General features: G+C 36.8%; 1 protein-coding gene across 30 annotated transcripts in view; it reads left to right on the plus strand.

Annotated features, from left to right (window-relative positions):
• The window catches only part of PARD3 (par-3 family cell polarity regulator), a 655,030-nt gene that overhangs the window by 376,603 nt on the left and 261,438 nt on the right, over positions 1 to 16,989 (plus strand). For 29 of the 30 annotated variants that reach the window (XM_080812093.1, XM_080812097.1, XM_080812104.1 and 26 more), the window contains exons 8-10: positions 8,957 to 9,082; positions 10,196 to 10,581; positions 14,721 to 14,860. In XM_080812093.1, coding sequence (XP_080668219.1) covers positions 8,957 to 9,082; positions 10,196 to 10,581; positions 14,721 to 14,860 — 652 coding nt within the window. The remainder of the gene's footprint in view (positions 1 to 8,956; positions 9,083 to 10,195; positions 10,582 to 14,720; positions 14,861 to 16,989) is intronic. The other variant, XM_080812103.1, reaches the window with a different exon arrangement.

Genomic DNA, 16,989 nt, shown 5'->3' on the forward strand with positions numbered 1-16,989 from the left:
TTGAGCCGCACATTGGGCTCCCTGCTCAGTGAAGCCTGCTTCTCCCTCTCTCTCTGCCTGCCTCTCTGCCTACTTGTGATCTGTCAGATAAATAAATAAAAAATCTTAAAAAAAAAAAGTGTGTGGGCACACACTGGGTGGGCTCAGTTGTTAAGCGTCTGCCTTTGGCTTGGGTCTTGATCCCAGGATCCTGGGATTGAGCCTCTGCATGGGGCTCCCTGCTCAGTGGGAAGCCTGCTTCTCCCTCTCCCACTCCCCCTGCTTGTGTTGCCTCTCTCAGTGTGTCTCTCTCTGTGTCAAATAAGTAAATAAAATCTTTTAAAAACAAAAAACAAAGTAAAAGTGTGAATGAACCTATGACCATCCATATTAGCTATGGCATTGCTATGTTAGATACAGATAAATAAAGACATATCCTGGTTTGATAGTTGTTAATGAGTTTTTCTGAGGTTTCTAATAATGTAATGTAATCTTAGGTACTTAAAAAGCAAGAGAGAAAAAAAAAGCAAGAGAAAAATGTATACTGTAGACATTGGGTTTATGAAATTACAAGATTTAAATTGGGTTTTAAGGGACTTAAAAGTCCAGTGGAAAAATATGTATAGAAAAAAATCCATGCCATGTGTCAGAAGAATCACACACACAAGTGCCATTGGGATTGAGCAGAAGGATGGGTATCACGTGCTGTGGTGTACCCTCAGCAAAGCCATGGAGCTTGGTCTGTTCTGTGATGGAAATGTGGGAGTCATGCTCATGACGTTCTGGAACGATATTCTTTCCTAGGAGGAGAATGTATGAAAGGAAGATGCCACATCCACAAGTGCATGATTTGGTAAGAAATAACGAGTCAGGGACTTGAGACAGAATTTATTATGAGATAGCGCTGGAGAGATTGTTACAAAGCTCTTTGTGGGTGACTGATGAGACTTCATTCAGTAAATAACAGAGAAATTGTTAAAGGGTTTCAAGAAATATGACTGTATTTTTTTTTTAATAATAGTTATTCTTTTACCTGGATTCCACAGTATAACTTACAATGGATATTAAACATCCTTTTCCCTGTGGAAACCACAGGGAAATGGCTAAAGCAGAGTCTTTTTTTTTTTTTTCTTTTTTGAAAATTTTATTTATTGGAGAGAGAGCGAGAGAGAGAGTGAGAGAGAGCAGGAGTGGGGTGGCAGAGGGAGAAGCAGGCTCCCAGCTGAGCAGGGATTGTGATGTGGGCCTCAATCCCAAGATCCTGAGATCATGACCTGAGCTAAAGGCAGAAGCTTAACCCACTGAGCCACCCAGGCGCCCCAAAGCATATTACTCTTAACAAAGTGCAGTCTGTTTCTCTGGGTCTTTTCCCTGATGGACATTTCCCATTTATATATACATTCCTCTTTATTCTTAGATGTGTGGTCTTTGAACTCTTCTTTCACAGTACTTTTTCTTATGCAAATAGTAGTTACACCCTTTTGTTTATTTTATCCAGGAAATTTTTTGTTTTTGTTTGTTTGTTTGTTTGTTTGTTTAAAGATCTTGTATCTACCAGGCAGTACTCTTGTTTCTATGCATAGGGTATATCAGGGCTTGCCAAACCCTTTCCAGGGTCAGATATTCCATATTGTTGCTTTGTGGGACGGGGAGTTTCTGTTGCAAGTATGCCGTTCTGTCATTGTAGCGTGAAGGCAACCGTAAGCAATGTAGAACCAAATGAGTGTGGCCAGGTTCGAGTAAAGCTGCATTTACCAAAATGGGTGGCAGGCTGCGCCTTGGCTCGTGGGTCATAATTTGCCACCCGTGCTCTAGAGAACCAAATAAAAATGCCCGTCATCATGGTGTTTCTATTCTAGTATTTTTTCATATCTAAAATCCCTTCTTCTCTGTTTCCTATTCATAATATTTGTCAGGGGGGAGGTGCTGTGGTGGCCAAGAGTCTGGAGTTTCATTGTCATTTACTGGTTGATGAAAAGTCTCTCTGTTTTAACTGTATATTATTTCCCACCAACATTTCCCCCTAAATATCAGGAATTCCCAAAAGAAGGCAAATTAAAAAACCAAACTCATTCGACATCCTCCCATTAGTAGTAAGTAGTCACAGAACTCTTCTTCCTATATCTGATTGTCAATCTTGAGAATTAAGGAAAAATCCTAAGTTTTTAATTGGGAAAGCAGCCCTTGGTACCAAAGGGAGGGTCTGAGGGTGTGTGTGTATGTGTGTGTGTGTGTGTCTAGCTTTCTGCTAACGGTTCATGCTGGCTCTGCCTTATTAATCCCATCTAAGCTCACTTTATATAGATGAAGATATTTATCTTCAGTTTCCTATTTAGAGTATCAAGTGAAGAGTCAGCACTACACTTTGAATTGCTGTAGTAAAGTTTCTTTTCATGACTTCTTCCCCTTGACTTTTTGCTTTATAATAACAGTGAAAACAAAAAGTTCATTTTCTTTCCAGAAGTTCTTGTTAGGAATTGTGTTACATTTCTGTCAGTCATTGACTAACTTGGCCACATGTCATCTTCATGTTCTTGGCAGAGGGGTTGTTCAGAACAGTTCAAGTTTTAAGACCAGAAATCCCTGAGATGGAACCCAGCTCTGTCTTTTGATGAAGTGTAGCCTGAACAACTTAGCTTCCCTTAGTCTCAGTCTTCCCATCTAAGGGATGGATACTCCTATGACTTCATGTGGCTTAAATAGGAAAATATAAGTGGTTGTAAATTACAGCATTTAGCGAAGTATTTGGCAGTGACAGCTAATAAGAATGATGTTTAAGGGGTGCCTGGGTGGCTCAGTGGGATATGCCTCTGCCTTTGGCTCAGGTCATGGTCCCAGGTCCTGGGATCAAGCCCCGCATCGGGCTCTCTGCTCAGCAGGGAGCCTGCTTCCCCCTCTCTCTCTGCCTGCCTCTCTGCCTACTTGTGATCTCTGTCTGTCAAATAAATAAATAAAATCTTAAAGAAAAGAAACGATGTTTCATCTTCTGTCATTTATCTTCCTGTAACGTGCCATATAATTCCCTCCGTGTTGCTTGTTGTTCTGGTTGTTAGGTAGGTGCTGATGAGTCTACATAATAGTGGAAAATGATGTTTTTTTTTTCTTCTGTTTTGAATCCAAGATAAGAATTTAGGGCTATCATAAATTCAAGATTCACAAAAACAGCTGACCCTCGGACAACATGGGTTTGAATTTTGTGGGTCTGCTTGTAAATGGATTTTTCTCCTGGTACAGTACTGTAAATGTTTTTTTTTTTGTCTTTCTTATGATTTTCTTGTTAACATTCTCTTTTCTTTAGCTTACTTTAAGAATACAGTATACAGGGGCACCTGGGTGGCCCAGTTTGTTAAATAGCTGCCTTCAGCTCAGGTCCTGATCCCAGGCCCTGGGATGGAGCCCTGCATTGGGCCCTCCTTGCTTGGCAGGGAGTCTGCTTCTCTCCTGCTCCCCCCTACTTGTGCTCTCTGTCTCTGTCTACATCAAATAAATAAAATATTTTTAAAAATACAGTATACAGTGCATAATATACAAAATATGTGTTAATTGACTTATGTTATCAGCAGCAGTAGGCTATTAGTAGTTAAGTTTTTGTAAAGTCAAAAAGTTATATGCAGATTTTTTACTACACTGTGGTCAGCACCCCTAACTCTGTGTTGTTCAAGGGTCAACTGTATACACTACTTTAGTCTGTTGAATGTATGTGTTAATGAAGAATTATAGCCAGTTGGAATTTGATAGAACTAGTTCATTTCAGATCATTGTAGAGTTTCGAAATTGATTATCACTTTTCAAAGAATGAATATGCTCTTTGAGTGTTCTGTTTTAATTTACTTCTGAGAAAACACAATTTAACTTTATCAGCTGAATAACCTTTTGTCTGAAAGTTTTCAATTGTGCATTCTTAGCTGAAGACTTGTTTTAATAACGGACTACAATAAATACATAGGCTTTAGACAGAAAAAGGTAGCTTACATTTAGATAAATCTTGCCTCTTTAAATGTAGAAGTACGATGCCTGTCATTTCTGCCCTAAGCTGCAGGATTTCTCTATTTTTATTTACTTTTGTGTTGTTCTTCTTCTTCATCTTATCTATTAAAGATTTCAAAAACTTAAGAATTTTTTTTTTAAACTTGGACCTTCTTTGAACTTTCTTCTGTTTGTGTCTGCTCTGATGGCGGCCGTGGTTCTCAGGGATCAAATGTAGGTAATTGTGGGCCCCCGGTTAGTGTTCAGCGAGGCGAGAGGGTCTTGCTCTCATGATCCCGTCCTTCCCACTCTTACTCTGCCTTCATGACAGTGGTGGTGTTTATACTGTGTCAGCTTTTATTAAGATGAATTATGATCATTTCCATACAGCTGGGTGGCAGTTGTGGGAGTTTACATTATCAAAGCAAAACTCAGACTTGCTTAGCCAATTTAGATGTCAATAAAACATTTGTTACTTATTTTCAGTTTTATCATTGGTTGTAATTTATACTTAGAATTGAAAATGTTAACATGTATGACTGAGTTTGTTTTAATTAAGTGTATAATTAGGCTAATGAACCTTGTATAAATGTAGTGGTGCAATCCTTAATATAATCTAAGCAGTTAAATTTCTAATTACACATCCAAAATCATGTACAAAGATGCAGCATTTCAGTGGCTTGCTTTCTGTGACTGTATTCTTCTTCTTGGTCCTCCTCCCCCACTTTTGGTGAGAAACATTACTCAAAAGCCCCGAGAAAGGGTTTAAAGAAATATGTGTAGATTTGCATATTTTTATTGTAAGAAAATTATTCAGAAATGAGAATTGTACATAGTGGATGTAGTATTTTTTCCCAAAATTTTGAAAAAAATACAGGAAACAATAGAAATGGCTTAGGCTTGGGAATGTTTCCGACATAGCAGAAAAAAAAAATCTGCGTGCTCTAACATCACGTGTGCCGAGAAGTTTACATTAGATTCACACAGAAGGTGAAGGAGGTTCTTTTTCTATACCCCCAGCCCTCCAGACATACCTTCATAAATCTGACCCTCCACATTTCTCCTGTGTCTGTCAGCAGCACTGCTCACTCCCTGGAGTTCTGCTCCTGGACTGTTCCCCTCACAGAGCTCACCCCACTGCCTCTTTCCCCTCTTCCTCTTCATAGCTTTTGCAAAGTGACTTCTAGTTGTTACGGAGAATCATTGTCCCTGGTAAGGAATTCTGGTACCTACTGCCTAGAAGAAAAACTAGTCTCTATCCTAACACATGGATAAGCCAGAATGTTTGGGACTTCATTATTTTCAGTTATGTCTCTAATAAGTGTTAAAGACATAATAAATATGTCTTTAATAAAGTGTTCTAGGGACCACAACACCATAGGCATTCAGTTCTTTATTATTCCAGAACAAATACTAGTTGTGGGTTGAATTTGCAAAATATATACCTAAAATTTATTTTTAATTATACTGTTTACAATGGTTTTAAATTGAACGTGGGAGGTATGGAAATCTATCTGCTTGCACTCACGTTTTTCAGGAAGATGAAAGTGTTATAACTAACCGTTGATTTCCCGTCAGAGGGTACTTTTCATTCTCAGTCTCCCTGTTATGTTATCAGTTCAATTTTCTTGTGAAGTTTTTTTTGATAGTTCATTCCCATTCCTTTTGTAATCATTTTCACCTAGTGAAGCAAATGAGATAATTTTGCAGATTGTACCACTTTACTTTTAAATTAATCCATTCTTTTTGAGAGAATGATTCTAATGGTGTGGTCAAGTACTTAGAAATCAGCAGGCTACTAACTTCTCCTTAATTCAGTCTGTTCCGTTGATTCCCTGATCACTTGCTGTGTTACTCAGGGTGAAATTCTTCCTCCTTGCCCCCCGCCCCTCAATCAGTTCTCTAGTCCCTGGCACTGAGAAAAAGAACTCCAAAATTTTTGCATCTATTTTAACAACTTTGGATTCTAAAAGCCTCATTTAGTAAACTTCTGTTTATGTTCCATGTAAACATAATGGTGTATTTATTTATGATTCGTACATTTTTCACTGTGTATTGGGACTACTGATGAATTAAGCTGTATGTGAGGGACTTATTCAGAAAGACAAGCCATTGAATAAATGAAGCATGCCATGCTTTTTTACTTTGGATTATTATTCTAGAATGATTCCAAGGGGGGGGTAGATTATAAAAGAAAAATGGTTATCTAGATGAATATAAATCCATAGACCTATTCATCTGAAAAATATTGATGCCACTTACAGATTTAAATTGCACATTTTCAGGTTGTGTTATTTTAAACTGTGATAAATACTGAAAGGATCTATCTGGGGTAAATTTGTAAATTTAAACAAATTTTCGGTACTAGTTAAGTGAGTTATTTTCATTAAACATAGTCTGTCTCTGTCTCTTATCTCTTTGTCTCCATATGCATGTGTGTGTGTGTGTGTGTGTGTGTGTGTGTGTATATATATATATATATATAGACATACATATATGTCTCTCTAAAAGTATTCTGTGGGCTATTTTAGAATACATAAAATATTTCAGAATACATAAAATCGTAATCATTATTCATCACTTTAAGATTGCAGGGATAAGATTATAACGTTACTGAGAAACTGCTCATGATTTCATCAGTTTAAAACTAGTTACTTAACTGGAGCGATTCTTAGTAAGGCCTGCTTTTGCTGCCCACGGAATGCATGCACTCTGAAACAGTACTCTCGATCCGACGAGGTAGCTTTTAGCCACAGGTGTGGCACCACCTGTCTGCTTGTGCTGTGGGTGGCCAGGTCATCATTTCCTCGAACATGGTCCTTCTATGCGGTCGCTTCGATGGTGAAGTGGCCAGATACCTTCTGTTTCCCATACTGTCAATAACTATGATTTAATTTGCCTTCTCAGATTATTTTTTCTCATTCGGCAGAATCCTAGATGTTTCTTAATAATTCGATTCCTCTCACGGGACACTTAATCCATGACACGTAGAAACATACTTACACAATAGGGACGTGTAGAGAGAAGGTCGTGGGCACGATCACATTTTACCAGTAACTTAATTATGGGTGGTGTATTGTGTGGGATCGCTTTCTTTCACGTAGGACTCTGACAGTGAAATTGCTCACGCAGCTGTGTCAGTGTACTTTGTTCTTACCTTTGAGCTGAGAGGATTTTTATGTTTGTTTAATTCCAATACATGGTAGTGGGTAACCAAAAATCACCTATGTAATAATGTTTTTATCAGTCACTAAGATGTATAGACTCTACAATACTATATACTGTATATATGTGTGTGTGTGTGTGTGTGTGTGTGTGTGTGTGTGTGTATATAGGTATTGATTCTCAAATGGTATCATTACAAAAGGTGACTTAAGTATTATCTCCTCCACTTACTTTTGCACGTTGGTGGACTTGACCTTAGTAAAATGTGTTGTCCTATACTTAATACTAAAAATTAAAATGAAGTTAAAGAATGACTCTCTTCATGAAAGAAACACATTTAAGTTTGCAGGAATAACAAGTGAAAAAGGACCCTCGCTCTCAAGTCCGTTTGTTTCAGTCCAATCATGTATTTGGTATAATTAATATCTGTCTGAAAAAAAGGATCTGGATCTAAATTTCCTTTTGCTTGTATTCTGTTTTGCAAAAGCTTGTTAGAAACACGAGATTTGTTTGCCTCAGCTAAAGTAACTCAGTGTTGGTCTGTCGAGACCTTGCTACTAGTTATGGGCTTGAGTGTGCCTTGGCGAATCCCATCTTTATCTTCCAGGAGCTTACAGTGCACGAGTAGAGAGAAGGTGTGTATATACGTAACAGTTATGGAGGAGTGAGATGAATGACCACAGAACAAATAGCAATTGCTGTAAACATCTAAAAGAGGAAGCTATTTGGTTTTTTTTGTTTGTTTGTTTTTTTACCGGAAAGCCTATATAGGACACGGCAAAGTGTATTCTGTTGGAAGATGTATATCCATATCTGGGCTAAATAGGAAATATCTTCAACTTTAATTTTGACAGGATTCTAAATTTGAGTATCTATATGAATGTTACCTCTAAATATTAGGATTATGAAAGAAAAATCTAAGCTTTGGACAGGCCCAAAATAGGTTCATAACAATTTTTAACAGGATCATCATGTCGAATTTATGTTAGCTGTTAAGTTAGTCACAGCGCCAGAACTAGGTAAAGATTCCTGTGGTCCCATAATGTTTGCTGCTTGTCCCAGGGTATCTAGAATGTTCTTTCTCTCAGGCAAGACCTTAGTATTCTATACCAGGTGCATGGATAATTTTTGCTTTTTTACTCTCCTTATTGGTCTCTAGAAGTTCATTGAGGCTTTTCTTTCGACCTTCATTTGGAGCACACATTGACAGGATTCGAACCATTGACATTTGAACCTGTCCCTGGCTGTCTCCTATTTGTCTTCAAATGGGAATAATGGCAACAATTTTTTTACTTTTGGGAAACCTAACAAGTTTTGAAATTCAGAATATTAGGCACCATCAAATGCAGATGCCCAGATTGGAAACTGTGCTGTTTTTCTTCACCTGCGTACAGTGCGCTGAGGTTAACCTTTCCTGGTTACCTGCGCTCTCACGGGGAGATGGGGTTGCCGTCAGCTGCGTCCCAGCTGGCTTAGAACAGAAAACTGCCAGAGCTGTCCACAACCACACGTTCAGCTCTGCTGCACACTGAGATGTCCACTGAACCATTGGACGAGCTCTGTCCGAAGCGGTTCGAAGCAGAGAGAGGAGGACACGGTTTGTTTCGGAAACAGAATCCTGACCCCCAGAAACAATTTCTTTCATTTATTGAGGGGCTCCATTGCTGCAGTTCATTTATACTGTTGTGCTTTTGGTGTTGGTGTGATTTTCAAATGTATTAATAACGGCTTAATGTGCTCCGTTGTCAGGAAGTCTTTGTAAATATAATACCAGCATTAAAACAGGAGGGCATTGTGCATGGTGGAAATACTACATGTGTAATGATTTGCATTCTTAATGTTCCAGAACCCTGGGGTTGTTAGTAAAGCGATTGGAGAAAGGTGGTAAAGCTGAACAAGAAAAACTCTTTCATGAGAACGATTGCATTGTCAGGATTAATGATGGTGACCTTCGAAACAGAAGATTTGAACAGTAAGTGCGTGTCGGCTGCACCGCTCTCTCACGCTTTCGGTGTGAGAGAGTGCGGTCCGCTGAAATGCCCCAAACAAGATGTCTGCGTCTCTGTCTTTATACCGAGAGGAGTATTTTCTGTTATTACCTGGCTTTTAAAAATTTAATCAAACTCCAGGTAATTACTACCATTACACCATATTTCAAAATGCCCTCCGACTGACAGAGCGCTTCTTAAAATATTACGGGCCCAATTTAGACTTCACAGTTTTGCTACTTCCTCACCTCTTGGAAAATTTGCCAGCATGCTAGGTTTTATTATACTTTACCTCACATTTCCAACTTTGTTGCACATAATGAGTCCCCATATGAATAAGCAGGGAAAGCTCCTTTGAACCGTAGTGTGGTCTACTCAAATTTTCTTTGTCCTGATTCAAGTCCTTATGCAGTTGGAAAGATGAAAGTTGTCCGGTGCCTATCAAACAAGACAAGAATGAGCAGAAATCAAAAGGACTTCGTGTAGGATCTGAGTAGGGAACCCGTGCAAGGTGGAGCTGGTTCTCAGGCTGCTCCTGGAAATGCATTGGGACCAAAACTCTTCACATTATGAGTCACTGAGGCCACCCTGGTGTTGTTGAGAATTTTGCGTATGCAGACCTGCACTCCTGTTGCTGATGATGGATAGCTGATTTCTCTAGTTTTCTAAGTATATGTATTTCTTCAAAAACTCAAGTGGTCCCGTGTAATAAAATGTAGTTAATTCTTAAATGTATTGAATGATGATGTGGAGAGAAGACTGTATTTAATTTCTCTTCCTGTTGCAATTATAGTACCTCTGTTGTACTTAAAACTACTACTTAATATTTTGTGATTGAGAGCACAATATCTTATCTGTAGTTACAGGTAATTTTGTCATTTTTATTAAGAGAACGAGAAATTTATATTTGGAGAAACAGCGATGCTTCTGTCAGAGCTCACAAACTTGATTGATAAATGGGATATTAGAATTTTGTTTTTCAGTTTCAACAAAGTCTGTCAGTTCTTGTTGCTTAATTAGTATACGTAATTAAGCTCATAATATCTTCTAGCCTGCCAGTCTCAGTTTGCTAATTTTCCATTCTTTCTCAAACCCAGAGCACAACATATGTTTCGCCAAGCCATGTGTACACCCATCATTTGGTTCCATGTGGTTCCTGCAGCAAATAAAGAGCAGTACGAACAACTATCCCAAAGTGAGAAGAACAATTACTATTCAAGCCGCTTCAGTCCGGACAGCCAGTATATTGATAACAGGAGCATGAATAGTGCAGGACTTTCGGCCCTGCAGAGAGCTCCCAGACTGAACCCCCCGCCTGAGCCCATAGACTCTCACCCCCGACTTCTACCTCAGAGTACGCACCCGTCCGGAAAACCGCCGTCAGCTCCGGCCCCAGCACCGCAAAATGTATTTAGTACAAATGTAAGCAGTGGTTATAACACCAAAAAAATAGGCAAGAGGCTTAATATCCAGCTGAAGAAAGGTATGACCCACCTTGTTTTGTTTTATGGAATTTTTAATTTTATTTTATTATTTTAAAGATTTTTAGTTATTTGAGAGAAAAAGAGCATAGAAGGGAAGAGAAAGAGGGAGAACCATACTCCCTGCTGAGCAGGGAGTCCAGTGTGGGAACTCAGTCCCAGGACCCTGGGATCATGACCTGAGCTGAAGGCAGACACTTAACCAATTAAGCCACCCAGGTGTCCCTATGGAATTTATTTTAAAAATCAAATCAGCTATCCCGTTATTACGGGAAAGAATTGATATAATGACTTAAAGTATTTAAAATTGCAGGTTTTATGCTTTTCAGATTCATTTTGCTATATGAGAATTAAAGTATGAAATTCAGAGTAAATAAGGCTTTAAAAATAAGTTTCTGTGAAGAAGGTAGCAGTTAGTACTGTGGTAAAAATTTTTGGTAAAGGAGGAAATTGGTTTCAGGATATACTGTTAAACCCAAAACAAGAGCGAGGACTTGACTGTTTTGATCACACCACTTGAGGTCCAGACATAGCTCTCAAAGAGGACATTAGCGCTCCTCCATTTTAACCCCATCATTTTGGTAAGGGCAAGTGATGGATTGATTTGAAGCTGTCAGTGGTTCATGGTAGAAAGTAATTTCACCCAGCAGGTGGCTCCTTGTCTGTTACTTCCCCAGAATATTACACTGCTTTCCTTCCTTAAGATGACAAGGGAAATTCTAATGGACCTTGCTAAATCTTTACTATGTATACCTAATATCAATTTATTTATTTAAGTATCCTTTCCATAGACTGTGTACCAGAAGCATGCTTTTCCATCTTGTTCTTGACAGCTCAAAGCAGACTGCTTGGCTTGATTTTCTGATTTCCAGACACCGTCCCCTCCAGGCACTGGGTTACACTTTTGCTGTTAATCATCCATTTTAGCTGGGATTCTGATACATATTTTTAAATCGTCTCTTTCAAAATGGTGTCATAAAGAATATTTCTCTTTTTATGAGCTCAGCCAACTCCTACAGTTAGGTGAAAATGCATCCAAGAGAGGTTGAGTGATTTCCTCAAGTCGCGTGGCGTTGGCAGCAGATTCTTACGAGAACATTTTCCATATCCTGACATTTAGACCATTCTTTCCATTTGGAGTAGGGTTTACAAGGTTGTAAACTCTGAGATTCCTATTTCCTTTCTAATCATATTCTTTCATTGAACTTTACATGAACCACAAACTCCTTATTTCTGGTTACTGACTTTTAAGCTCCAAATACTTGGTTGACATGATCAGGCATTGACAGCTTTACTCCGTTTTTGAAACCTCTTACAAATGCAGAGTTATGTCAGCATAAACCCCTTTTAGCTTTGTTAATTCCTAAATGAGATAAGTATCAGATCCTATCTTCTTCTTTCCCTAATCAAATGACAGGCCCTTGTTTTTAAGCAAAAACACGGTAAGAACCACAAATGGAATTGTATGAAAAATTGAAATTCTGCTTGAGATCTCTCAACGGAGGAAAAATATTTTACTTGGCCATTGTCATAAAGATAGTAGTTCATAAATATCTTTGCCATTTTACACTAACAAGCATATTTATTTAGTTAATTACAGTTTTTTACACAATTATATTTTAACAACTTAGGATACTATATGAACTTTTAAATGAAGTGAAATTTGACTTGCCGTTAAAAGAGGCATTCTTTTAAATGCAGAAATTAACAGTTTATTTTAATAGCATTTTAAAAGATAGGTTACACTGACATAGCTAATTGAGAAAGACTGTGCTCAATCATCAGGATAGAAAAGTGGAAACTGGTTTTCTTTTAAACATTTTTTCTGACTTTTGAGTATCCTCATAGCTCTATTTTGATTTTAATTTACTATGAGAATGTGTGACGAAAGGCAGAAACCAACCGTGCATTCTCTCAATACTTACAAATACTTTATATGAAAAATAAGTTTATGATACATAAGAGTGAAGAATGCTGATTCTCTTTAATTAGTACTGAAGACAGTTATTTTAATAATAATGATTGTATGAGAATTGAACCAGCTTTCATTGTAGCTAACAGATAAGATTTTTACCAGTTACAGTTGTTACATGTAACATTTTTAATGAAGTACATGGAAAAACATAGGGTGTGTCCATGTTGAACTTTAAGCAAAGTTCAGAGTGAGCTGACATGCTTTGAATGACAGTTCTTTCGTAAACTGAGATCAGTTCTATATGCTAAATGGAGAAGACTTCATGATAATGATTCTTAGGCATAGTTTAGGAAGCATAATTTAGGAAACATGACAAAATAGAATAGCCCTACATACTTGCTTTCATAATTATGATTTCTTAATATTTATTGCCATTTTGCCATTCTCAGATACCCTGCTCTTTTGTAGAAATTAGCTTTTTAATAAAGTCAGAAGAGAAGGTCAGTAATCTGTTTCAGTCAGTGCAAAATGTTTTGTTGGCTTTGCTAAATGAAAATTGATATCTATTTATCTTTCTTTTAAAGGTCATTGCCTGAACTTTTAGCTTACAGATTTAGGGGTTATTGCTGATATTTTAATAGTATTGAGGTTCATATAACAATCAGTCTTTGTAGTTCATAAAAATTAATATTGCAAGAGGAGAATAATTTAGAATTCTTTCTTAATAAATGTTATTGCAAGTCATTAGAGTTTCATGAAAGCACAGAGACATATGGAAAACTCCCAGCAGAATAATTAGGAAAATTTCATATAGACAAGATGCCATTCAAGTCTTCAGCACAGAAGACTCAAGAAATTAACAGTCCAGGCATATTAAACTGACTTCAGACTCAAAGTAAATGAATGTTTTGTTTGAACTTGAGAATATATACGATAGGTTTTGCTACAGGTATAATTCTGGGGTGCTTTCTTCATATCAACTTTATACTTCTTTAATCCACATTTTCATCCATAGTTACTTGCCCATATTTATTTACTTGCAGATTTATACTCTTGCTTCTAGTTTTGTACTGAGTGCTGCATCAAATTAATGTATCCTTTCATAGATTTTTTCACCTTTATGTAACCCTCTGTTCTTCCCACATGAGCAAGTATTTGTCCTACTGTCATTTTGACTGAAATGGAACCTAAGATCCTAAAGAGTAATTTTTGAAAAAGCTCTGGTAGAAATTAATCATTATTAGAAGTGTTATAAAAATGCTGTGATTCATTAGAAATTTGTTATAGTCTTGACATTTTTTTCTTGGCTCATTTTGGCTTGTTGTGTGTCAGTTCTAATAACATGTAACTGTTTTCTATACTGCATCGCACTTATGAGTGCCTGTCAAGAAAGCTGCTGAAGAACCTAAAATTGAAATTATGCAGACCAGCACAGTGATCTGTAAATGCCTTATTGATTTTAGTATCTTTAAACATAATATCATGGTCCTTACACTTGGTAGCTACGATATGAGGTGGCGTCTTCCCTGGATAATTTGCCTTTGTTTTTTTATTTTTTATTTTTACAATTTGATTTGTTGGTTGAGAAATATACATGTCAAGATTTAGGTAAATAGAAGAGAACTAGGCAAATATAATATGGTTCATCCTATCAGTAAATTGTTCTAATTATAGTATTGGGAGGTTCAGTTATCTAGAAAAATCTCTCTTTTTTTTTTTTAAAGATTTTATTATTTATTTTAGAAAAATCTCTTTTTTCACTATTTCTTTTCTGTCTTCCTGACCATTTTCTCTTTCCTCGCTCCTTCTCCTACCCTTTAAATCTGGATACCATGATTGCACAATATTAATTGATATTTGAGGTACTATGGGTTTTAACAGAATTTTTTTCCACATGGGGATATTAAATTTATTTCACATCAAACATTTTGACCAATTTAAAAACTTTTGGCAGTCATATTGGTATACTACCTTTCATCTGTCTTGGACTAGATTCCCATTTCTTCTTAAAGAATTTTGGTATATAGCCATTTAAACCTTCCCTGATTTAGTCTGTCTTGGGAGAGCTATTCAGACTTTGAAAGTACTGAAAGCAATGTAAGCCATTGTGAAAATTACAAAATGTCAAGCCAAGGAAGAGAATAACAAAACCTTTCTGTACCATACACCTGTGAAATTCAAGATATCTCATTTTATTTATGTTTTCTGTTGTCGTTCTCTGTGTAGGTACAGAAGGCTTGGGATTCAGCATCACTTCCCGAGATGTAACAATAGGTGGCTCAGCTCCAATTTATGTGAAAAACATCCTCCCAAGAGGGGCTGCCATCCAGGATGGCCGACTCAAGGCAGGAGATAGACTTATAGAGGTGAGTGCCTTCTCTAAGTCGAAAGTTCCATAATTCTTAAGAACTTCCATTTTTAGGGGCCAGTTCTTTTTCCCCTCTTCATAAATATGAAATTAAATTATATATGTTAGAAGTGTGCATCATAAAGCTGTGTATTTCTGCTTTACTTTGACTTGTTTCCATGTTATTTGTTGAGAAATATCTTTTCATTGAGTGTACTCATAAATTTTTAGTTACTCAGACATTCGGTTTATGAGGTAACATAACATTTGTCATTATGTAAGTACAGTGTCTGTTAGGTTCTATTTCTAGATGGCTTCAAATTTATGTCTGGCAATATAGAAATGATATCTACTTTGTAATCAGAACAGAGACAAACGAAGTAAATGAAAACAGTGTGTCTTGATGAGAGGAAATTTTGAAATGGCAGCATGGAGAATGAATTGAGACATAAAAATCAGATGTCAGAAAAAAAAATTTCCTTTCTATACCTCATAAGTTTCGGTTCATTGGTCTTTGAGGCCATCTCAGACATACATAAACATACCTAGACATTTCTGTGTGTGTGATTGCTTATATATGTAGAAGTAAAAGGAAGAAAGATTGAGAAAAATAGATTAGTTGCTTTTCTTAGTGTTTTCTTCGGAAAAAAAGTGTATTTTTAGCAGCAGATACCGCCTTTCCTAATTGTTAACTAGTATTCAAGCACTAATGTTAAACTACGTTTTTGTGGCATTACCCTTTCTTCTTTACTCATAGCTTCATATGTGGTTTCGAATTCCCTAGATCGAGCTCTCCTAAAGATTTCTTGAGAAGTAATGGAGCAGAGGATTGCCTTCCAGATTTTTCTGTGGCTACATATTGGGCCTAGATTTCTTAAATCTTGCTCTTTTCCTTTGTGTCTTGTTCTTGTGATACCATTTTTTAAAGGGGCACTGGTAGAGGCTAACTAGAAGGAAAGATTCGGGTATAAATTATGTCTAGAGTGTTGTTTCCAGAAAGGGCCACTTGTCCTTGGGGCATAAATTGAGTAGTATTGGGCCAAGTTTGCCATTATAGCTTGTTCTATGTAGTAGGAGACTCAGCTGGGACTTGAATGTAGTTGTCTTTGCCTCTGAGTCCAAAACATGTCTGTCCTCCTCTCTCTGGCACCAGCCGCACTTTCTCTTTCCTCCCATAATTGCTTTACTTTCAACACATTACAAAGGCTTTTGTTTTTCTTTTTGAGCAGTGGGAAGAGCCTGAAACCTCTGTTTCTTCAGAGTTAGGCTCTATTTTCTGTAGCTATCTTCTTTATTTGAAACTACATTTTCACACATCTTAAACCTAACTTTCTAGTATCTGTAGTTGCATTGACACAACGTCAACAGTTTTATGGGCAGTTTTTCTGAGCATCTATATATTTGGAAGTGTACTTAAAGTATCAAGTCACTCTTTTTTTTTTTTTTTTTAATCTAGAAATTTTTCCTTTCTTTGAACCTGTTACTACTTACCAGTTTTGTGCAATCACTTAAATAGTAGTACACTGAGCAGTAGAAGATGGTTTTTAGTGGAGAGGGAAAGGTCCCAAAACATATTTTAACTATAGGGTGATTTTGATATCACAATTTAAATAATTATACTTTATTGCCATGGACAAAATGTTATTTTTCTCTAAAGTGAATACTATCAAATAGGTTTTAAAAGAAATTTGCACTCTTATTTTTTTTTAAATATATAGTGCTTTCTGATAATGTTATTATTCCTCCTAAAGGTAAAAGTAATGAGATTCCCCAGAAACTGGTTATTTCAAATCTCTCTCTCTCTCTTTTTTTTGTAGGATTCTCTTAAAAATACTGAAAAATATTGAGGTATTACTACCTCAAAATACTGCTACTCCTCCACAAATAATTATTATTTTGCACTCTTCTTTAATGTGTGTCTTTAGGGATAAAAATTGTCTTTATAAGTTTCAGTAAAATTTCATTGAAAGTTTTACCAAAATACTTTTGGTGTGTTTCTTCTCTAACAGCAACACCTTTTGGTTTGGGTATAAGATAATCTATGATACATAAGGCCATCAAGATATCTCAGTCCAAAGCCATTAAGTTTCGTGTTAACCTAATAATTTAGATATATTTGTTTATTACAGATTATTTGTTAATACTCTG

This window comes from Martes martes, assembly GCF_963455335.1.
Source record: "Martes martes genome assembly, chromosome: 8".
NCBI lineage: Eukaryota > Metazoa > Chordata > Mammalia > Carnivora > Mustelidae > Martes > Martes martes.